Genomic DNA, 22,653 nt, shown 5'->3' with positions numbered 1-22,653 from the left:
GCAAAAAATTGGGCAAACAAGAAGGCTATCTTCATTGCATTGACAAGGGTGACACACCACTATACACGCTGCACGTTGATCATTTGGGACCAATGGATGCGACAGCCAAGCAATACAAGTACATTCCAAGTTTGTGTGGCTGTTCCCAACTAAGTCAACAGGTCACGAAGAAGTTGTGAAGAGGCTGAGAGATTGGTCATTTTTGTTTGGTTTTCCCAAGCGCATAGTCAGCGACAGAGGAGCAGCGTTTACATCCAACGCATTCAGCGAGTTTCTCAACGAGAACAAAGTCGAACATGTGTGTACAACGACAGGTGTGGCGAGAGGCAACGGTCAGATTGAGCGGGTGAACCGCTCTCAGCTCAGGAGTCAACGAAGTGGTACAAGCATGTGCCACAGGTCCAGATGGCGATTAATTCGCATGTGCATTCTACGTTGAAGTCGTCGCCATTCGAGGTCATGTTTGGGACAAAGATGCACAGACAAGCTGAAAGTCGACTATTGGAGGTGCTCAACGAGGAGACGTTACGCAGTTTAACAACGAGCGCCAAGAACTGCGTGACCAAGCGAAACAAAACATTGAGAAGGCGCAAGAGGTGTACAAGCGCTATTATGATAAAAAACGACGACCTGAGCACGGCTACAGACTAGGAGACATGGTCGCGATCAAGAGGACGCAGTTCGTCGCAGGACGCAAGTTGGCCAGCGAGTATATGAAGTCACCAAGGTAAAGCGGAACGGTCGCTACGACGTCAGAAAGGTTGCTCAAGTCGAGGGGCCAAATATCACAGCAACGAGCAGTGACAATATGAAGCTATGGCGTTTTGTCTCAGAGAACGATGATATATTATCATCTGGGACAGATGAAGATGAGCAGGAGGGCCGAATGTAAAGGACAGTGTATCAAGCAGTTAGCACTATCCCATCTAAATTAACATTTGAACTTAAGATACCATCGATAAGACCTAACCGATATAACCAGACTTAACCGATGTTTAAAAGACCTAACCGATAAGGGGTTATCGATACGGGAGTCGGTTGTTGGAAGTAGAAGCAGAAAGTTGAACAAAAAGTCGGAAGAACAGACTCATTAATTGCACATCTTAAATCATACACTTTGTACTCTTTTTCGAAAAACACTATTAATAAACGATACATTATTATTAATCTTACATAACATAGTCGATCAAATAGCAGTCTATATTAAAAAAATATGGCAAATGTTTACAATTATTTCTGTTTGGCATTCGCACGCTCCCGCGAACGTGTTTTGGCACTCTCTCGCTCTCTTGTTCTGTTTGTGCTCTGTTATCGGTCAGCTCTTTTTGCAACAAAGCTCTCGCAGGCCTTTCAAATAGCTAGCTAATGGAATGATTTAGCAGTATAGCTCTGGCAGTGAATGAATTAAGTTCCTAACAAGCAAAATGTTGAAAGTGCGCAGCGGTCTATCTATAATTCAGGCGCAAAAAGCAGCCCTCTCTGTCAGCAGTCCGCTGGTAAATATATAGTATACATATAGATCCGATATCACAGTGATATACGTTTTTAAATCTCTTGTAGCGTTGGCAGACCACAGCAGCTGTAGCAGAGCCCAGAAATGATGCAGAGTGGCTACAAGCTCGTCCCTTTGATCAGATTCCTAGTACAACTTTTCTGTCTACTGTTCGGAATTTTATGCCTGGAGGAAAATATAGCAAACTGGACATTGTGAAATTGTTCAAAGCTTTGCAAGACGACTATGGAAACATATTATATTTACCAGGTATGATGGGAGGTACGTCATACCTGATGAATCACAATCCCAAGGACTTCGAGGTCGTGTTCCTGAACGAAGGAGTGTGGCCGCATCGGCCTGGCAGCGATACTCTTCGCTATCATCGGAAGACTCATAGAAAGGATTTCTTCCAGGGAGTGGAGGGAGCTTTACCCACACAAGGAAAAACCTGGAGCGACTTTCGATCGGCTGTAAATCCTGTCCTAATGCAGCCGAAGAACGTGCGGCTTTACTATAAGAAGATGTCCCAAGTGAACCAGGAGTTTGTGCAACGGTGCGTATGACTGATAATAAATCCCTGTTTACGCTCAAGTATGTTCTCCCCCCTTCACAGTATTAAAGCACTCCGTGATATCGATACCCAGGAAGCTCCAGATGATTTCTTAAACGTTATAAATCGGTGGACCCTCGAGTCAGTCTCTGTGGTGGCTCTGGACAAGCAGTTGGGACTGCTCAAAGAGTCGGGCGATAACGACCAGGCTGTGTTACTTTTCAAGTACCTGGACGATTTTTTTGAATTAACAGCCGATCTGGAGATGAAGCCCTCCATCTGGCGTTACGCTAAAACACCGAAGCTAATGAAGCTAATGAAGTCCCTAGATGGCGTTCAAGAAATAACTTCAGCGTATGTAGACGAAGCTATAGAGCGTCTAGAGAAAGAGGCCAAGGAGGGTGTTGTCCGCCCTGAGAGCGAGCAGAGTGTACTGGAAAAGCTGCTCAAGATCGACAAAAAGGTGGCGACGGTTATGGCCATGGACATGCTAATGGCCGGAGTGGATACCGTACGTAGTCTGTTGTTCTCATACTTACCCTTATCTCATACATCCTTTTTTTCCAGACCTCAAGAACCTTTACAGCGGCCTTGCTGTGCCTTGCCAAGAATCCGGAGAAGCAGGCCGTACTCCGAGAAGAGGTGATGAACGTTCTACCCGAGAAGGACTCCGAATTCACTGAGGCATCGATGAAGAACGTTCCCTATCTACGTGCCTGCATCAAAGAGTCACAACGGATCTATCCTTTGGTCATCGGCAATGGCCGATTTCTCAATCGGGACAGCGTTTTGAGCGGATACCAAGTGCCAGCTGGTACCTGTGTGTCGATGGTTCCCCTGAGCTTGCTATCAAGCGAGGAGCACTTCCTCAAGGCTGCTGAGTTCCTGCCAGAACGTTGGATTCGTAACGCCACAGACTCCAACGGGCAATGCCCGGCAAATGACTTGAAGCTGAAGAATCCGTTTGTGTTCTTGCCTTTCGGATTTGGATGTGCACCGGATGTGCGTTGGAAAGCGCATCTTGCACATGGAGCTCGAGCTGGGCATCGCTGGACTCATTCGGAACTTTAGCATCGAGTTCAATCATCCCACGGAGAACGCTTTCCGCTCCTCCCTGATCAATTTGCCCAACAGTAAACACATTTCTCATCCTAAATTATCTTTACAACTGGAAAACCTTGAAGGAACTTATTTGCAATATAAAGTAGGTGTTTTTTTGGCCGCACGTCAATCAGAATCAACTTGTTTTGTGCTTTGAGGCATGAGGTAAATCAAGCACACAAAATTTTCATTGTGCAATTTGTGCCAACACGAGAGGCGTCACTTATCTGTGCGGAGGCATTTTCCTTGAGCAACACATTGTGCAATCGAAATCCTGCACACATCACATAAATTCCTTCCATTCGCGAATACAAGACCCATTCCTATTGGCTGTGGTTGACCCAACCTCCATCAAGGGAGAGATCCTTGAGATGACTGGCGAGCATGTGGAGCAGCTCCATTCAATGTGGTCCCTCATGTTCGAGCCGAATACATGCGAGGACTTTCTGCACAAACTCAAGGCGCACGCGGATAATTTCTATACGGATCTGCTGACCGAGTCGCGGGAGAAGCAGGCGGCCATCCTGGATGACATAGCCGCACTCCGAGCCGAGGCCAGCGACCTCACCCGACTCCTCCATGAGACGGTGGACATTGGTCAGAGGCCCGACGATGTGCCACTGATCATATGGCAGCTGAAGCTGGACAAAAGCATTGAGCATCTGCGCGAGGAGCTCTCGAAACGTCGGGCGGAGATCGGGGAGCTGCTGCTCCAGCAGGAGCAGCTCTGCGAAGAGCTGGGCGCACTGCCGCTCCCTCTACTGGCGGACCCGCTGCCCCTGCCCGATGAGATGGACGGCTTTCACGACCCTCTCGACAACCTGCGCTCTCAGCGCGCAGTGCGCCAGACGGAGCTGGACCAGCTGCGCAAGGCCATCAAGCATGACATGAAGATGCTCGAGCTGATGCCCCAGACCGATGCAGAGGAGGAGAGGCCTCGATTTGGCAATCAATTGAAGCTCCCATCGCCACGTGAAAGTCGCATGAGGCCGAATCCACGATGAGATTATTGGAATTTTTATTTGCGTTTTATGTTTGATTTTATTTTTTGTACCTTTATCTGTTTATCTCTTTTTAATTTATTTTCGATGTTGGCGCAATAAAAATTTAATTACCTTCAAGAAGGACAACCGAATAGCTGTCATAGAGAACGAAGTATTGATAATGGCATGGAAGAGGATCTACCTTTAAACATGTAAAACCTACAAACATAAACATCAATAAGGCTCTGAATTGTTGACATGGAAAGCTTCCCTTTCCCAACAATTGAAGTGTTCATATCTCTTGGTAAGTGCTGTAGAACCTGTATATAATTGTTTACCAGCAAATTTATAATCAGTTGTGCAACTGATTAGATATCATATTTGCAAGTCATCATGATACTCAAACATTTTCTAGGGAATGGTGGGGTATATTTTATTTGACTTCGTTTAAAAAATGGAAAAAAATCCTATAGAAAATTGATTCCCTTAAAAGTTACAATCATTTGTGCGTTAAACATGGCGATGGAATAGCTATTAAAATATCGATAAACTGAACTTTAATTCCTGCACATCAAAAGTAATTCCATATTACTTATATTATGATTATACGAATGATTTTTCATCACTTTAATCAATTCCTGCAATGATTTCATTGCGTAATATTTATGCGAACTTTACCAAATCGCCTTTTCTGCGCCTCAGTTGAGTTTTTGTTGCAGACGAGTTAAGATCATAGAAAAGGCAAAAATATGTTGAAAATCCGTAGTGGAATTGCCGTAGCTCACAAGCAAGTGGCGGCCGTCTCTTTCAGTGGAGGATAGAAGCTGGCAATGATTTGGTATGTAAAATGCCTCAATACCGATCATTTCCAGCGCCGGCAGACCACAGCTGCTGCAGCTCTAACCCGAGACGATGCAGAGTGGCAGCAGGCGCGTCCCTTCAGGCAGGTGCCTCGGGCCAATTTGATATCTCTGATTCCCAAAATGTTCATGCCAGGGGTAAATATAAGAACAAGGACCTTGCGGAGTTGATAATGGCCATGCGCGAAGACTATGTCGTGTCTTCCGATCTATGGGTCTCGGCACCCGGTTGAGAGCGCAACTCCACGAGGAGCCTAGCGGCTCTCCCGCGTAACGTTTGGGTATCAACCTCAATGTGCAGCCTTGGAACTGCACAACCCGTGGTACCGATCTTAAGGACTCAGCTCGATCCTCCCTTTTAGCCCCGACCGGCCTGGATAGGGAATCCACCCATCCCGTGCGCCGCTTGCGCGTTCAGCAGCTGCTGTCGCCTGGAGAACGCCAGTCCGGCGAACCCGTCGAGAGTCCGCATTCTCTCCTGAGAAGCCGTCACATCGGAGAAGGTCCAGTCGCCATCCGTGTACTGCACTCCAAGTCCATCGAGGTCTCGCAAGTCTGCATAGAGGGGACAAGCACATAGGAAGTGCTGCCAATCCTCGCGTTCTGCGCCGCATAGACATGCTGGCGTGTCGCTAAGGCTTCTTCCATGCAGAAATGCATTGAGCGATCCGTGGCCCGTCAGCAGGAACCCAGCGCGCAGCGTGAAGCCAAACCTTCGTTTCCTGTAGACGAAGCCTGCGTTCGGGATGAAGCGGTGCGTCACCCGACCTGGGGAGTCACCATCATCCCATCTGCGTTGCCACTCGCACAACAGGCCTTCGTCTAGTCGCGCCATCTTCTGCTTCCAGCTAAGATTTGCCAAATCTTCGCCGTACAGCCAATCGCTCTCCTCCAGCGGGTAGTCACGCTTTAGTTTGAAGCTGATTTCCAGGCGTCTGGCAACCAGATCAAACGGGGGGGCTCCAGCTAGTACTTGCAGCGCCATGGTGGACACTGTTCGGCATACCGGTAGGCATCCAATCAGGATGATCCTTTGGCACGCAAGCAGATGCCTCCTGGCAACCACTTGCGTCGTCGTCACGACAGACCAAACCGAGGCACCAAATAGTGCGCAGGGCACCATGAGTCCGGCATATATTGTCCGCTTTGCGCGGGGACTGAGTCCCCAGTCAACCCGCAGTACGCGCGACAATGCCCCTACGACTCCGGTCAGCTTATCACGCAAGCCCGTGATGTGCGGGAGAAAACTCAACCGCTCGCCGACCGTGATGCCCAGGTACCGATACTTGCGCTTATATGGCAGGCTTGCTCCAGCAAACCGTACCACTGGCGGCCGTCTAAGTATGCCTTTGAGCAGCATGATCGCCGTCTTGCTAGTTGAAACGGCAACGCCGACTTCAACTCCCCAAGCGCCTACGATGGACATTAACTCACCTCCTTTTTGTTCGAGCTCTGATCGGGCATTCCCTTCGATGAGGAGGCGCAAGTCGTCAGCATACGCGCTGAGCGCACCAAGGGGCTCTAAGCGCTGGAGCAACACGTCCATTAAGATGTTCCATATAAATGGACCACTTATGGACCCCTGCGGGCAACCTCGTGTCACCGGAACAGTGGCTACTGACGATGCTCGCACTCCGGCCGGAGAAGAAACTTCGCCACAAGCTTGCTTCTCGGCATCCCAGCTCATTTGCAGCATTTCACTCGACGTTGTCGAAGGCTCCCTTGAAGTCCACGAAGACTCCGAGCACGTATTTCGACCGGCTGGCCGAAACAGTACTCACGACGTGTTTCCAAGCATCCTCCACACAACGTCCTTGGCGAAAGCCAAATTGCCATCTGCAGCCATCCGGAATGGTGTCCTTCAGACGATTCACCATGATGCCCTCAAGCACTTTGCCCAGCACTGGCAACAGACAGATACCCCGATATGAGGTAGGATCGGTCCGGTCCTTATCGGGTCCCTTCAGAAGTGGAACCACCCTAGGATGCTTCCATTCCGTTGGGAAATACCCTGTCTCCAGGCAGCGGGAATACATCGCTGTCATGTGCTGAGGGATGGCACGCCACAATGCCTTGCAAATGGCACCTGTGATGCCGTCCATGCCGGGAGAGAGTCTGCTCTTCAACCTGGCGACGCATGCATCAACCTCGAAAGCTTCGAGGGCTGGTGGAGCCTCGATCGGGATGGCAATGTGTGCATTCGACTCCGCAACAGGAAAGAAGTTGCAAAGGAGCACACCCGCACAGTCGCGCCATGTTGCGACCAGCCTACCATCCGTACGAAGGCATCCAATCTCCGCGCTCTTTTTGCGGCCTCGGCAAATCCTTTAGACGTGCCCCCATGGATCATCTCTGTTCTCTCCCACGAAGCGTCGCCAGTTGTCTTCCTTCGATCTCAGGATGAGCTTCTTGTACTGCGCTGAGAAGATCCTCAACGCGAGCACAAGTTCCTCTGCTGCGTCGGTCTCGTGCCGACGAGCGTCCTGGAGCCTTCGCCTCAGTCTCCTGACCTCTCGGCGTTTGGAGTGTAGTTCGGCAGTCCACCAAACTACTTTTCTCGCGGCTCTCGGTGTGCTGCGTCCCAGCACTCTGTCGCACACACTGTGCACTACAGAGCGCAGTGCAGACACTTGGTTGTCCAACGGCGATTCGGCGGTGTCTTCCGGTAATTCGGCTGTCTCCCTTACCACTTCCTCCTCGAACAATCGCCAGCGCGCATTGGAAAGCTTCCAGGACGGCACAGGAGCAATGGGCTCAACTGCGTCGTTCGGGTCAGTCGTCACCACAACATGGATCATGTTGTGATCGCTGGTGTCCCATTCCTTCACTTCCCAATCGTATGTGGCCCACATAGTCGCAGCTTGGTTGACGATTGTCACATCGATATCGCTTTGGCCTCTACGGTTATCGAATGTAAACACCCGACTGGCTTCATTGAGCACGCCGGCTCTCATCTCGGTTATCCACTCAGACAGCAGCTCACCCCGTGCATAGTTAGCTTGCCCCCGATTATGTCCGGAGAGCTTGCTAAACCACGCTGGGGATACTGCGTTCGCGTCGAGCCCAAAGATGACAGGAGTGCGGCTGCCCAGCAGCAGCACCGCATCTAAGTACCTGAGGTACGGCGCCAAGTCGGTGTCGAATTGGCAGTACACGGAGCATAGGAAGATTGAGCCGAATCTTCCCGTAACTCTGACGCATACTCCAAAATCCGTGGTAAGGGGCTCCATTGGCATGCAGATGGCGTTTGGTTCGTCGACGATGATAGCAGCTTTTCCTCGGCGGTCCTGGAATACTCGCATTCCAGAAGGAAGGCCGGTAATCCGCCCTGCTCCATCGACGTACGGCTCCTGGACCAGTGCGAACTGACGGCCAGAGCTGCGCATGATGGCTCCGAGTTCCATCACAGCCGCTCGGCCACGGCCACAATTAGCTTGGATGAAGCTAAACATTAATGTCTAGCTTGCACACTCGCCAGTACCGCTGCGTAGATCGGGCACGCCGCTGACAGCATGGAGTGTGCTGCAGGGTACCCCTTGAAGCGGCAGTTGCGGCAGTCCACGGGGTTGGGACACCGTGCAACGTTGTGGCCGTTCTGTCCACACCGGTGGCACACGTTCTCCTTTAGGCGACATTGCGACACCTTGTGGTCAAAGCCTGCACATCTGTGGCAGGCGTATGTTCGGACCAAGGAGCGGCAGCGGCATCTAAACCACTTTATGTACACGCATTCGTGCAACGCCTCCTGTGCCTTCGCGTCGACCTCTAGCGTCACGTTGATCGGGGCGCCGTCGGTGACCGACCAGGGTTTACTGCCCAGGTGAACCGACTTTTTAAATTAGTCATGGTCTCCTCCAGGTTCTTCGCGAAGAGCTCCTCCATGAACTCATTAGGTGTGATCGACGTGTCCACGTCATACACCACGACCTGAGGCTTGGTCTCCGGCCTCTTCTTGACCACCAGTCCTGCTTCGGTGAATTTGCTGCTGGCCACTACCTTCCTCAGTTCGCTCACTGAAGGGGTGCGAATAATCGCTCCTCCGCTCTTCAGCTCGCGAACCTCGTGGGCGCGGACTCCAAGTGCCGGCACCACGGTCTTCTTTACTCGCTCCACAAGCTCCTTGCTGGTCTCCTCCGGGTTCTTGCTCCTTATTAGAGCAGACCAGGTATCCCTCTAGGCCTTGGGATCGGTGCAGCGACGGCGCTCGGTGCGGGCAGGCCTGCGAAGGCTGTCGCATACGCAGCGGTTGTGACGGCGGTGGTGCCCGTGTGGGCAGCAGCAGCGGGTCTCGGTGGAGGCGGCATCCTTGCCTTCTCCTCCAGGCGCACCTTTTCTCCAGCCAGGGCCATGACCAACTCGTCTTACCGGTTGGTAGCAACGAGGATTCCCATGGAAGCCTCTGGCGGCATCAGCCACTTCAGCACAGCCTCGTTCACCGCCATCCTGATCGCAGACATTTCCGCGATGATGGCCGAGTGCCAGTTGCCGGGCATGTGGCAGCGGCAGCGGTGGTGGCAGCGGCAGCGGCGGCGCCAGAGGTGCCTGGAGCCTCCTCAAAGGGGAGCGATGGTGGCGGCGATCTTTCGGCAGGGATCGGCAGCTCTCCGGCTATCCCAATCCCAAGCCCGATCTTTTTGGCTCCCTTTTTGGCGGCTGAGGACTTCGGCCGACTCCGCCTGCGGGCGGGAACGCTCGACGACGAGCTCGCCCCTACACTAGCCAGGCTAGTGTCGCTGGCGTCGGCCTCCGTATCCACTTCCATGCCCGGCGAGTTGTGGCTCCCTCTATTGGCGTGACTCGACACTAAACGGCACTAGTGGAGACGCGAACCAAAAGTCTCAGCGGAGACACGAACCGCAAGTTCTAGCGGAGACTAAAACCGAAAGTTTTAGCAGGGACACCAACCGAAAAGCTCCGAACTCAGGCCAAAGCTTCGAACCAAAGCTTCGAACTCGAACGTGCTGACGAACTATTCCGACTTGTTGTCGAACTATTCGCACTTGTAGACGAACTAAGGTTCCGCACGTGGCTGTTTTTAGCGTTTATTTTACAAATATTAATTTGCAAATAGCTGCTCTGTTTTTTCACCAAATTAACACGCGATTTCACTGGCGAACAGCGCGTGATCTCGCGGCAATTTTAATATATTTTCCACTTGGAAAAATAACTTTTTACTTTACTCGAACGACGGTATAGCGGACCGCTTGAAAAACACGTCTGCTTCGAGTGGCAGTCAAAAAGCAACTGAGAGGTGGCATATCAGCAGTCATTTAATTAGCTGTTTCAGATTCCGATTGCTTTTTGCGGACTTTTGCTTACGTTAAAGCGCGCTTTCCACACCTCTGCCTCCGCCGCCGTTCTAAAGGAAAACTGTAGAATCTGATTTACGACTCTCTCCAACTTCAAGTATTTCCCCCTCTGCCAGCGTGCCAGTTGTACGCCAGCGTCGACGCTTTGGTTATCTCATGCAGGGCAATTTGTCAAGCCAAATAACGGTCTGCGTGTCAGTTTCAGTTCCATTTTTTGCATCACGGAGAACAGAACAGAACACAACATGTCCAAGGGATCGGTCCTACCACAGTATTTAGCCGGTTTATCGGCCAGCTTTGGCGCCATGTGTATGTGCGCCTCAATCGGCTGGTCCGAAATTTGTAATTTCGAGTTCTTTAAGAGATTTACTAACTAATTTCAGCTGTAAATAAAGAAGCATTGGTGTACAGCTTATAATTCTTTAACATTGACATGGCGTTTTCGCACAAAATGTTCTTTGGACGCCAGTGACAGCTCTGCCAGTTCAATATTTCAATTTTTGCAGCGCGTCTCGCCCAATTTTCCGCAATTAAATTCCACCAGCAAAGCTATCAACAAATATGCTGTCAGGCCACAAACCTTCTATATTGTACTTTTAGAAAAGTAATATTTGTTAAAGTGAGCGTGTGCTGTATACGTTTAACAGCAATGTTAAAGAATTATAAGCTGTACACTAATGCTTCTTTATTTACAGCTGAAATTAGTTAGTAAATCTCTTAAAGAACTCGAAATTACAAATTTCGGACCAGCCGATTGAGGCGCCCATACACATGGCGCCAAAGCTGGCCGATAAACCGGCTATATACTGTGGTAGGACCGATCCCTTGGACATGTTGTGTTCTGTTCTGTTCTCCGTGATGCAAAAAATGGAACTGAAACTGACACGCAGACCGTTATTTGGCTTGACAAATTGCCCTGCATGAGATAACCAAAGCGTCGACGCTGGCGTACAACTGGCACGCTGGCAGAGGGGGAAATACTTGAAGTTGGAGAGAGTCGTAAATCAGATTCTACAGTTTCCCTTTAGAACGGCGGCGGAGGCAGAGGTGTGGAAAGCGCGCTTTAACGTAAGCAAAAGTCCCCAAAAAGCAATCGGAATCTGAAACAGCTAATTAAATGACTGCTGATATGCCACCGCCACCTCCACCCACCCCCAATACACACACCCCGCCTATTGTTATAAGAACAATCAAGTGCCTCTATAACAATCCGTTCGCTGCCAGTCGGCTATCTGGAGCTACTGATTATACTTTTGCGCGGAACTTAGGCACTTTATATTTCATCTTGCTACGCTACGAAAATGGTATTTATTACACACAGATTGAATCAGTATCGGATCACCGCAAAATTATATATCTGCTATAGGAAACATCAGCCAGAACTATAATTTGTACTGGATCGTGCTTTAATATCACTATACGCTCATACATAAGTACCAAATATAGATGGTTGGGTATGTTGCGTGGGGAGCCCAACATCCATTTTGAAAGATACAGATTTATTGGTCATCTGACTTTAGGAGCACATGCATGCAGGATACTTCCAATTCTAGAAATCCAATATATTTATGTGGAATTCCACTTACAAGAGTATTTCATTTTCGGCGTAAGGCTTCATTTCCGGGGCATTTTTGGGGGGGCATTTTATTGCATCGTGTGAAAGTAGATAATAGCATTACCTACCAAAATAATTGAATGGGCGTAAATCGCCTGGAGAGCATCTAATCTGGCTCTTAACACACATCATCGTACTTATCACGCCGAAAACACATGTAGGTATGTAGGTTTCTAAACTGTGACAAAATTCCTATTCCAACGGTCACATGGCGGTCAAGTTATCAGGAAAGTGGCGTCCTCATTGATGTTGATCGTTTGGATTTGAATTTGTATACGCGTGTGGAGGAGCATCGAACGGGCAGTGGACACATTCAACCAGGTGGCAGCGAAGTGGAGCGGCTGGCCTGCTGATAATCGTCTAACTTTTGATATGGGTTGAACATTTCAAGTGTTCCACTGGGGAGAATCCGCTTTGCACCCGGTTCCTTGTTTTGTGTTAATGCAATAGAGGTGTTTTTCCCTAGATAACATTCTATTTTGTTTCAAGTATGGCACTGCACATACACACAAGCCATGGTTCGACGATAATTTACAGATAATTTCCACTCATCATATCCTCAGAATGGATTAGTGCTTTGGGTACATTCAAGTCTTTATTACGTCGCATACAAAAGTGTTTACAGTTTCAGTTTACCCGCATTTATGGCATAGCTGCAGGATGATCGAAATGGTGTTATATAACGAAACGGCTGGGTGCAGTGATCCATATGGATTTCTATTTCTTACGCTCTGCCTCCTCCATGGCGCGCATCATTTTGGCATCATGCTTCTCGTGATGCTCCCTTATGGCACGCTGGAGCTCCTCGCGATGACCTGCAGCGGTGTGCCTGAAAGGAGCGAGTGGAATCAATGAGCTGTGTCCCAAAGGAACGCAACGGAGTGGAGACAATGTGCTACCTTGTCCGTTTTGCTTGTTAAACTGCTTGATGAGGCGACGCTTCTTGGAGGACTCCGGAAGGCTCTAAATGTGCGCGTACAGCTGCGCCAGTGCAGTGTCCGTGTAATTGCTGTTGTTTGCCGCTGCCGTGGCGGCACGATCTACAAAAGTGTACACCGTGTTGACCGTCGAGTCGTCCGAGATGGATTCTTCAAGGGTTTGCTCCGGTGACATGGTTTTTTTTGCGTTTGCGCTCAAGAAAGTACGCCCGAATATCGGTGGCTAGCTTTCCGGGAACTTCGAAGATTTCCAGACCCTGCTGAATCATGTAGGACACAATGCTGGACATCTTCTTCGCCGTATAGTGGAGCGCCTCAGGCGGCATTTGCCTGGGGCAAATCAGGTGCGGTGTAAACAAGATGGCCAAATTCTCCGCTGACATCTTGTTGCTCTCCTCACGCGCTGCCACCGAATGGAGCATTTTAATAATGTGCTGCAGTAACTCGCGATGCTCTTCGGGGAGCAGGAGAAGGAGCAGCTGCACCGAGTTGAGAAGATGTTGTTGGCGCTCTGCGGTAGCCGCCACCTGACCCCCCATTAATGCCTGGCTAAGCGGCGCTATCTGAAGATGTGCTGGATAGTGGGCGTCTGTAAGCAAAGGCTCTGGCAGCTCGGCCAGAAAGCTCTTAAAAACAGTGGCACAGTCGTGAGCCGAGAATCCTGTCAGTTCCAAATCCAAGGGCTGGTCGTGCTGTATGTGCATTCGTAGCTTGTTCTGCCTGGAAACGGCTCCTGTCTTGCGAAATAGTCCCTCCTGGGTGAGATCTGCAGAATAGCATTTCCGCATTTAGAATAATTCAATTTTCCGGACTCTCCCTGTCACTTACTCTTCTCCAGCATAAGAAACTCTTTGAGCTCCTCCAGGTGCATCAGAAAGCCTGCATCAATTTGTTGCTGCAGCGTTTCAGTGGGACTGTTGCCCGCCGACTTACTGCCTGCCCCAGCCGTGCAGCCTGTGGCAGGTCCGCGATTCTTCTTGGAGAGGCGATTCCACTTCTTTATCTTGCCCTTATCTTCGTAGACGATTTCATGGCACGGCATGTCGAACCTGCAACCCATAAATCGGTAAGCACTATATTTCGATGGGATGGCAGCGTCGCTCGTGGCAACTTACTCGTCGGTGTTTAGTTCCAGCTCGGAGGAGAGGTGCATGCGCACCAGAGACTTGTATTTTTCATAATTGCTGTTGCGCATGCGTGTCGCTAGGTCGCGGTCATTAAATTCATTGATGTTGGCGTATTCCATGTTATACGCAAGGGCGTATACAGGGCGACAGCAGTAGCCAAAGCAACAAAACAACAAAAGCACAGCACAAACGAAAAGGACTTCCGTAGATTCGAATCCCAGCACTCACACGCTCACTTTAACAAATATTACTTTTCTAAAAGTACAATATAGAAGGTTTGTGCCCTGACAGCATATTTGTTGATAGCTTTGCTGGTGGAATTTAATTGCGGAAAATTGGGCGAGACGCGCTGCAAAAATTGAAATATTGAACTGGCAGAGCTGTCACTGGCGTCCAAAGAACATTTTGTGCGAAAACGCCATGTCAATGTTAAAGAATTATAAGCTGTACACTAATGCTTCTTTATTTACAGCTGAAATTAGTTAGTAAATCTCTTAAAGAACTCGAAATTACAAATTTCGGACCAGCCGATTGAGGCGCCCATACACATGGCGCCAAAGCTGGCCGATAAACCGGCTATATACTGTGGTAGGACCGATCCCTTGGACATGTTGTGTTCTGTTCTGTTCTCCCTGATGCAAAAAATGGAACTGAAACTGACACGCAGACCGTTATTTGGCTTGACAAATTGCCCTGCATGAGATAACCAAAGCGTCGACGCTGGCGTACAACTGGCACGCTGGCAGAGGGGGAAATACTTGAAGTTGGAGAGAGTCGTAAATCAGATTCTACAGTTTCCCTTTAGAACGGCGGCGGAGGCAGAGGTGTGGAAAGCGCGCTTTAACGTAAGCAAAAGTCCCCAAAAAGCAATCGGAATCTGAAACAGCTAATTAAATGACTGCTGATATGCCACCGCCACCTCCACCCACCCCCAATACACACACCCCGTCTATTGTTATAAGAACAATCAAGTGCCTCTATAACAATCCGTTCGCTGCCAGTCGGCTATCTGGAGCTACTGATTATACTTTTGCGCGGAACTTAGGCACTTTATATTTCATCTTGCTACGCTACGAAAATGGTATTTATTACACACAGATTGAATCAGTATCGGATCACCGCAAAATTATATATCTGCTATAGGAAACATCAGCCAGAACTATAATTTGTACTGGATCGTGCTTTAATATCACTATACGCTCATACATAAGTACCACAATGTGTTGCTCAAGGATAATGCCTCCGCACAGATAAGTGACGCATTTCGTGTTGGCACAAATTGAAAAGCACAATGAAAATTTTGTGTGCTTGATTTGCCTCATGCCTCAAAGCACAAAACAAGTTGATTCTGATTGACGTGCGGCCAAAAAAACACCTACTTTATATTGCAAATAAGTTCCTTCAAGGTTTTCCAGTTGTAAAGATAATTTAGGATGAGAAATGTGTTTACTGTTGGGCAAATTGATCAGGGAGGAGCGGAAAGCGTTCTCCGTGGGATGATTGAACTCGAAGCTAAAGTTCCGAATGAGTCGAGCGATGCGCAGCTCGAGCTCCATGTCCACGATGCGCTTTCCAACGCACATCCGGGGTCCAAATCCGAAGGGCAAGAACACAAACGGATTCTTCAGCTTCAAGTCATTTGCCGGGCATTGCCCGTTGGAGTCTGTGGCGTTACGAATCCAACGTTCTGGCAGGAACTCAGCAGCCTTGGGGAAGTGCTCCTCGCTTGATAGCAAGCTCAGGGGAACCATCGACACGCAGGTACCAGCTGGCACTTGGTATCCGCTCAAAACGCTGTCCCGATTGAGAAATCGGCCATTGCCGATGACCAAAGGATAGATCCGTTGTGACTCTTTGATGCAGGCACGTAGATAGGGAACGTTCTTCATCGATGCCTCAGTGAATTCGGAGTCCTTCTCGGGTAGAACCTTCATCACCTCTTCTCGGAGACGTCCTGCTTCTCCGGATTCTTGGCAAGGCACAGCAAGGCCGCTGTAAAGGTACTTGAGGTCTGGAAAAAAAGGATGTATGAGATAAGGGTAAGTATGAGAACAACAGACTACGTACGGTATCCACTCCGGCCATTAGCATGTCCATGGCCATAACCGTCGCCACCTTTTTGTCGATCTTGAGCAGCTTTTCCAGTACACTCTGCTCGCTCTCAGGGCGGACAACACCCTCCTTGGCCTCTTTCTCTAGACGCTCTATAGCTTCGTCTACATACGCTGAAGTTATTTCTTGAACGCCATCTAGGGACTTCATTAGCTTCATTAGCTTGGGTGTTTTAACGTAACGCCAGATGGAGGGCTTCATCTCCAGATCGGCTGTTAATTCAAAAAAATCGTCCAGGTACTTGAAAAGTAATACAGCCTGGTCGTTATCGCCCGACTCTTTGAGCAGTCCCAACTGCTTGTCCAGAGTCACCACAGAGACTGACTCGAGGGTCCACCGATTTATAACGTTTAAGAAATCATCTGGAGCTTCCTGGGTATCGATATCACGGAGTACTTTAATACTGTGAAGGGGGGAGAACATACTTGAGCGTAAACAGGGATTTATTATCAGTCATACGCACCGTTGCACAAACTCCTGGTTCACTTGGGACATCTTCTTATAGTAAAGCCGCACGTTCTTCGGCTGCATTAGGACAGGATTTACAGCCGATCGAAAGTCGCTCCAGGTTTTTCCTTGTGTGGGTAAAGCTCCCTCCACTCCCTGGAAGAAATCCTTTCTGTGAGTCTTCCGATGATAGCGAAGAGTATCGCTGCCAGGCCGATGCGGCCACACTCCTTAGTTCCGGAACACGACCTCGAAGTCCTTGGGATTGTGAGTCATCAGGTATGACGTACCTCCCATCATACCTGGTAAATATAATATGTTTCCATAGTCGTCTTGCAAAGCTTTGAACAATTTCACAATGTCCATTTTGCTATATTTTCCTCCAGGCATAAAATTCCGAACAGTAGACAGAAAAGTTGTACTAGGAATCTGATCAAAGGGACGAGCTTGTAGCCACTCTGCATCATATCTGGGCTCTGCTACAGCTGCTGTGGTCTGCCAACGCTACAAGAGATTTAAAAACGTATATCACTGTGATATCGGATCTATATGTATACTATATATTTACCAGCGGACTGCTGACAGAGAGGGCTGCTTTTTGCGCCTGAATTAAAGATAGACCGCTGCGCACTTTTAACATTTTGCTTGTTAGGAACTTAATTCATTCACTGCCAGAGCTATACTGCTAAATCATTCCATTAACTAGCTATTTGAAAGGCCTGCGAGAGCTTTGTTGCAAAAAGAGCTGACCGATAACAGAGCACAAACAGAACAAGAGAGAGAGAGAGTGCCAAAACACGTTCGCGGGAGCGTGCGAATGCCAAACATAAATAATTGTAAACATTTGCCATATTTTTTTAATATAGACTGCTATTTGATCGACTATGTTATACCTTCTACGGAATATTTAGGAATATAGTATTATGATTGATCTGACTCTCAATGAAATGAAACAAATAAATCGCCATAATTATGGCATCAGATTTTTTGGCCAAATTTAATTTATTGGGCATGGAATGGTCGGTAGACTGCCGAATGTCTTGGGCCTGATAATAATATAAACAAGCTAATCTTTAGCGCTTTTTATACCAGATACTCAAAATGACTATTGGGGTATATTAGATTTGTGGTAAAAGTGGATGTGTGTAACGTCCAGAAGGAATCGTTTCCGACCCCATAAAGTATATATATTCTTGATCAGCATCAATAGCCGAGTCGATGGAGCCATGTCTGTCTGTCCGTCTGTCCGTCTGTCCGTCCGTCCGTCTGTCCGTCCCCTTCAGCGCCTAGTGCTCAAAGACTATAAGAGCTAGAGCAACGATGTTTTGTATCCAGACTTCTGTGATATGTCACTGCTACAAAAATATTTTAATACTTCGCCCCGCCCACTTCCGCCCCCACAAAGAACGAAAATCTGTGGCATCCACATTTTTAAAGAAACGATAAAACCAAAAACGCAGAATCGTAGAGGATGACTATATGTTTTAGAATGGAAGATCTCAACCAGATCGTAAAATTATTACAGCCAGAATCAAGAAAACAATTTCATTCTTTCTCGCTCTGTCTCTCTCTAACACACAGGTTTCATGGTCGGTTTTGCCAATTGAAAAATATGAGTTCAAGGATCTCAGAACCTATAAGAGCCACTGAAACCAAATTTGGTATCCACACTCCTCTGATATCGGACCTTGACCGTTTCGTGTCCAAATTTCGCCACACCCCCTTCCGCCCCCGCAAAGGACGAAAATCTGGGGCATCCACAAATCTCAGAGACTATTAAGGCTAGAGTAACCAAATTTGGTATCCGCCCTTCTGTTAGATCTCACTATAAAACGTTTATCTCAGAATTTCGCCTTACCCCCTTCCGCCCCCACAAAGGACGAAAATCTGTTGCATCCACAATATTGCACATTCGAGAAAACTAAAAACGCAGAATCATAGAAAGGGACTATATCTATCAGATTGCTGAATCTGGACCAGATCAGATAATTTTTATAGCCAAACGGAACAAATCAATTTGCACTGGCTACGCAGCGCCCAACGTCACGCTCAGACTGATTTTCTGTCTCTCTCGCACGCACTGTTTGTCGTGTCGTTTAATATTAGCGGCGTCTGCCGGAGGAGAGCATACTGACTAAGTATCGGGTATAACTGTAGAGTTGCGGTGTCCGCAGCAACTCACAACGTTCCCCTCGTTTATATCTTGTTATTATACCCGATACTTAAAATGAGTATTGGGGTATATTAGATTTGTGGTAAAACTTGATGTGTGTAACGTCCAGAAGGAATCGTTTCCGACCCCATAAAGTATATATATTCTTGATCAGCATCAATAGCCGAGTCGATTGAGCCCTGTCTGTCTGTCCGTCCGTCCGTCCGTCCGTCCCCTTCAGCGCCTAGTGCTCAAAGACTATAAGAGCTAGAGCAACGATGTTTTGGATCCAGACTTCTGTGATATGTCACTGCTACAAAAATATTTTAATACTTCGCCCGCCCACTTCCGCCCCCACAAAGAACGAAAATCAGAAAGCCTGCATCAATTTGTTGCTGCAGCGTTTCAGTGGGACTGTTGCCCGCCGACTTACTGCCTGCCCCAGCCGTGCAGCCTGTGGCAGGTCCGCGATTCTTCTTGGAGAGGCGATTCCACTTCTTTATCTTGCCCTTATCTTCGTAGACGATTTCATGGCACGGCATGTCGAACCTGCAACCCATAAATCGGTAAGCACTATATTTCGATGGGATGGCAGCGTCGCTCGTGGCAACTTACTCGTCGGTGTTTAGTTCCAGCTCGGAGGAGAGGTGCATGCGCACCAGAGACTTGTATTTTTCATAATTGCTGTTGCGCATGCGTGTCGCTAGGTCGCGGTCATTAAATTCATTGATGTTGGCGTATTCCATGTTATACGCAAGGGCGTATACAGGGCGACAGCAGTAGCCAAAGCAACAAAACAACAAAAGCACAGCACAAACGAAAAGGACTTCCGTAGATTCGAATCCCAGCACTCACACGCTCACTTTAACAAATATTACTTTTCTAAAAGTACAATATAGAAGGTTTGTGCCCTGACAGCATATTTGTTGATAGCTTTGCTGGTGGAATTTAATTGCGGAAAATTGGGCGAGACGCGCTGCAAAAATTGAAATATTGAACTGGCAGAGCTGTCACTGGCGTCCAAAGAACATTTTGTGCGAAACGCCATGTCAATGTTAAAGAATTATAAGCTGTACACTAATGCTTCTTTATTTACAGCTGAAATTAGTTAGTAAATCTCTTAAAGAACTCGAAATTACAAATTTCGGACCAGCCGATTGAGGCGCCCATACACATGGCGCCAAAGCTGGCCGATAAACCGGCTATATACTGTGGTAGGACCGATCCTTGGACATGTTGTGTCTGTTCTGTTCTCCCTGATGCAAAAAATGGAACTGAAACTGACACGCAGACCGTTATTTGGCTTGACAAATTGCCCTGCATGAGATAACCAAAGCGTCGACGCTGGCGTACAACTGCACGCTGGCAGAGGGGGAAATACTTGAAGTTGGAGAGAGTCGTAAATCAGATTCTACAGTTTCCCTTTAGAACGGCGGCGGAGGCAGAGGTGTGGAAAGCGCGCTTTAACGTAAGCAAAAGTCCCCAAAAAGCAATCGGAATCTGAAACAGCTAATTAAATGACTGCTGATATGCCACCGCCACCTCCACCCACCCCCAATACACACACCCCGTCTATTGTTATAAGAACAATCAAGTGCCTCTATAACAATCCGTTCGCTGCCAGTCGGCTATCTGGAGCTACTGATTATACTTTTGCGCGGAACTTAGGCACTTATATTTCATCTTGCTACGCTACGAAAATGGTATTTATTACACACAGATTGAATCAGTATCGGATCACCGCAAAATTATATATCTGCTATAGGAAACATCAGCCAGAACTATAATTTGTACTGGATCGTGCTTTAATATCACTATACGCTCATACATAAGTACCACAATGTGTTGCTCAAGGATAATGCCTCCGCACAGATAAGTGACGCCTTTCGTGTTGGCACAAATTGAAAAGCACAATGAAAATTTTGTGTGCTTGATTTGCCTCATGCCTCAAAGCACAAAACAAGTTGATTCTGATTGACGTGCGGCCAAAAAAACACCTACTTTATATTGCAAATAAGTTCCTTCAAGGTTTTCCAGTTGTAAAGATAATTTAGGATGAGAAATGTGTTTACTGTTGGCAAATTGATCAGGGAGGAGCGGAAAGCGTTCTCCGTGGGATGATTGAACTCGAAGCTAAAGTTCCGAATGAGTCGAGCGATGCGCAGCTCGAGCTCCATGTCCACGATGCGCTTTCCAACGCACATCCGGGGTCCAAATCCGAAGGGCAAGAACACAAACGGATTCTTCAGCTTCAAGTCATTTGCCGGGCATTGCCCGTTGGAGTCTGTGGCGTTACGAATCCAACGTTCTGGCAGGAACTCAGCAGCCTTGGGAAGTGCTCCTCGCTTGATAGCAAGCTCAGGGAACCATCGACACGCAGGTACCAGCTGGCACTTGGTATCCGCTCAAAACGCTGTCCCGATTGAGAAATCGGCCATTGCCGATGACCAAAGGATAGATCCGTTGTGACTCTTTGATGCAGGCACGTAGATAGGGAACGTTCTTCATCGATGCCTCAGTGAATTCGGAGTCCTTCTCGGGTAGAACTTCATCACCTCTTCTCGGAGACGTCCTGCTTCTCCGGATTCTTGGCAAGGCACAGCAAGGCCGCTGTAAAGGTACTTGAGGTCTGGAAAAAAAGGATGTATGAGATAAGGGTAAGTATGAGAACAACAGACTACGTACGGTATCCACTCCGGCCATTAGCATGTCCATGGCCATAACCGTCGCCACCTTTTTGTCGATCTTGAGCAGCTTTTCCAGTACACTCTGCTCGCTCTCAGGGCGGACAACACCCTCCTTGGCCTCTTTCTCTAGACGCTCTATAGCTTCGTCTACATACGCTGAAGTTATTTCTTGAACGCCATCTAGGGACTTCATTAGCTTCATTAGCTTGGGTGTTTTAACGTAACGCCAGATGGAGGGCTTCATCTCCAGATCGGCTGTTAATTCAAAAAAATCGTCCAGGTACTTGAAAAGTAATACAGCCTGGTCGTTATCGCCCGACTCTTTGAGCAGTCCCAACTGCTTGTCCAGAGTCACCACAGAGACTGACTCGAGGGTCCACCGATTTATAACGTTTAAGAAATCATCTGGAGCTTCCTGGGTATCGATATCACGGAGTACTTTAATACTGTGAAGGGGGGAGAACATACTTGAGCGTAAACAGGGATTTATTATCAGTCATACGCACCGTTGCACAAACTCCTGGTTCACTTGGGACATCTTCTTATAGTAAAGCCGCACGTTCTTCGGCTGCATTAGGACAGGATTTACAGCCGATCGAAAGTCGCTCCAGGTTTTCCTTGTGTGGGTAAAGCTCCCTCCACTCCCTGGAAGAAATCCTTTCTGTGAGTCTTCCGATGATAGCGAAGAGTATCGCTGCCAGGCCGATGCGGCCACACTCCTTAGTTCCGGAACACGACTCGAAGTCCTTGGGATTGTGAGTCATCAGGTATGACGTACCTCCCATCATACCTGGTAAATATAATATGTTTCCATAGTCGTCTTGCAAAGCTTTGAACAATTTCACAATGTCCATTTTGCTATATTTTCTCCAGGCATAAAATTCCGAACAGTAGAACAGAAAAAGTTGTACTAGGAATCTGATCAAAGGGACGAGCTTGTAGCCACTCTGCATCATATCTGGGCTCTGCTACAGCTGCTGTGGTCTGCCAACGCTACAAGAGATTTAAAAACGTATATCACTGTGATATCGGATCTATATGTATACTATATATTTACCAGCGGACTGCTGACAGAGAGGGCTGCTTTTTGCGCCTGAATTAAAGATAGACCGCTGCGCACTTTTAACATTTTGCTTGTTAGGAACTTAATTCATTCACTGCCCAGAGCTATACTGCTAAATCATTCCATTAACTTAGCTATTTGAAAGGCCTGCGAGAGCTTTGTTGCAAAAAGAGCTGACCGAATAACAGAGCACAAACAGAACAAGAGAGAGAGA

General features: G+C 48.1%; 3 protein-coding genes and 1 pseudogene across 4 annotated transcripts; 1 reads left to right on the top strand and 3 right to left on the bottom strand.

Annotated features, from left to right (window-relative positions):
- Nucleotides 1-1,340: 1,340 nt before the first annotated feature.
- LOC117194576 lies at nucleotides 1,341-5,032 on the top strand (annotated as a pseudogene).
- A 7,450-nt stretch (nucleotides 5,033-12,482) lies between these two features.
- On the bottom strand, nucleotides 12,483-14,162 carry LOC117194501 (rho GTPase-activating protein 19-like). 2 transcript variants are annotated; one of them, XR_004474851.1, is made up of 4 exons: nucleotides 13,967-14,162; nucleotides 13,680-13,900; nucleotides 12,813-13,617; nucleotides 12,483-12,742 (listed from the first exon to the last, which is right to left on the bottom strand). XR_004474851.1 is itself a non-coding variant. In XM_033399054.1 (3 exons), exons 1-3 carry the CDS (start codon nucleotides 14,095-14,097, stop codon nucleotides 13,004-13,006), a joined length of 966 nt encoding a protein of 321 aa, XP_033254945.1. In that variant the 5' UTR covers nucleotides 14,098-14,162; the 3' UTR covers nucleotides 12,483-13,003. The 2 variants fall into 2 exon arrangements, 1 of the variants encoding a protein (XP_033254945.1); XM_033399054.1 differs by having other exon boundaries at nucleotides 12,483-13,617.
- Nucleotides 14,163-15,911: 1,749 nt separating this feature from the next.
- On the bottom strand, nucleotides 15,912-16,621 carry LOC117194574 (probable cytochrome P450 12a4, mitochondrial). The gene is made up of 3 exons (XM_033399116.1): nucleotides 16,554-16,621; nucleotides 16,046-16,493; nucleotides 15,912-15,989 (listed from the first exon to the last, which is right to left on the bottom strand). The coding sequence occupies exons 1-3, from the start codon at nucleotides 16,619-16,621 to the stop codon at nucleotides 15,912-15,914; spliced, it is 594 nt and encodes a 197-aa protein (XP_033255007.1).
- A 4,319-nt stretch (nucleotides 16,622-20,940) lies between these two features.
- LOC117194573 (probable cytochrome P450 12a4, mitochondrial) lies at nucleotides 20,941-21,857 on the bottom strand. The gene is made up of 3 exons (XM_033399115.1): nucleotides 21,375-21,857; nucleotides 21,245-21,318; nucleotides 20,941-21,160 (listed from the first exon to the last, which is right to left on the bottom strand). The coding sequence occupies exons 1-3, from the start codon at nucleotides 21,840-21,842 to the stop codon at nucleotides 20,941-20,943; spliced, it is 762 nt and encodes a 253-aa protein (XP_033255006.1). The 5' UTR covers nucleotides 21,843-21,857.
- Nucleotides 21,858-22,653: the final 796 nt, after the last annotated feature.

Source organism: Drosophila miranda (assembly GCF_003369915.1).
Source record: "Drosophila miranda strain MSH22 chromosome Y unlocalized genomic scaffold, D.miranda_PacBio2.1 Contig_Y3_pilon, whole genome shotgun sequence".
Classification (NCBI taxonomy): Eukaryota; Metazoa; Arthropoda; class Insecta; order Diptera; family Drosophilidae; genus Drosophila; species Drosophila miranda.
This window is presented reverse-complemented; position numbering and strand designations above follow the sequence as displayed.

Coding starts and splice junctions, on each gene's coding strand:
- LOC117194573 (XM_033399115.1), bottom strand. CDS start 21,842: ATGTTCTCCCCCCTTCACAGTATTAAAGTACTCCGTGATATCGATACC. Junction 21,319..21,374: donor TAATGGCCGGAGTGGATACC/GTACGTAGTCTG, acceptor CTTTTTTTCCAG/ACCTCAAGTACCTTTACAGC. Junction 21,161..21,244: donor CAGGACGTCTCCGAGAAGAG/GTGATGAAGTTC, acceptor CCTGCATCAAAG/AGTCACAACGGATCTATCCT.
- LOC117194574 (XM_033399116.1), bottom strand. CDS start 16,621: ATGCAGCCGAAGAACGTGCGGCTTTACTATAAGAAGATGTCCCAAGTG. Junction 16,494..16,553: donor AACCAGGAGTTTGTGCAACG/GTGCGTATGACT, acceptor CCCCCTTCACAG/TATTAAAGTACTCCGTGATA. Junction 15,990..16,045: donor TAATGGCCGGAGTGGATACC/GTACGTAGTCTG, acceptor CTTTTTTTCCAG/ACCTCAAGTACCTTTACAGC.
- LOC117194501 (XM_033399054.1), bottom strand. CDS start 14,097: ATGGAATACGCCAACATCAATGAATTTAATGACCGCGACCTAGCGACA. Junction 13,901..13,966: donor CTGGAACTAAACACCGACGA/GTAAGTTGCCAC, acceptor TATGGGTTGCAG/GTTCGACATGCCGTGCCATG. Junction 13,618..13,679: donor GTTTCTTATGCTGGAGAAGA/GTAAGTGACAGG, acceptor GCTATTCTGCAG/ATCTCACCCAGGAGGGACTA.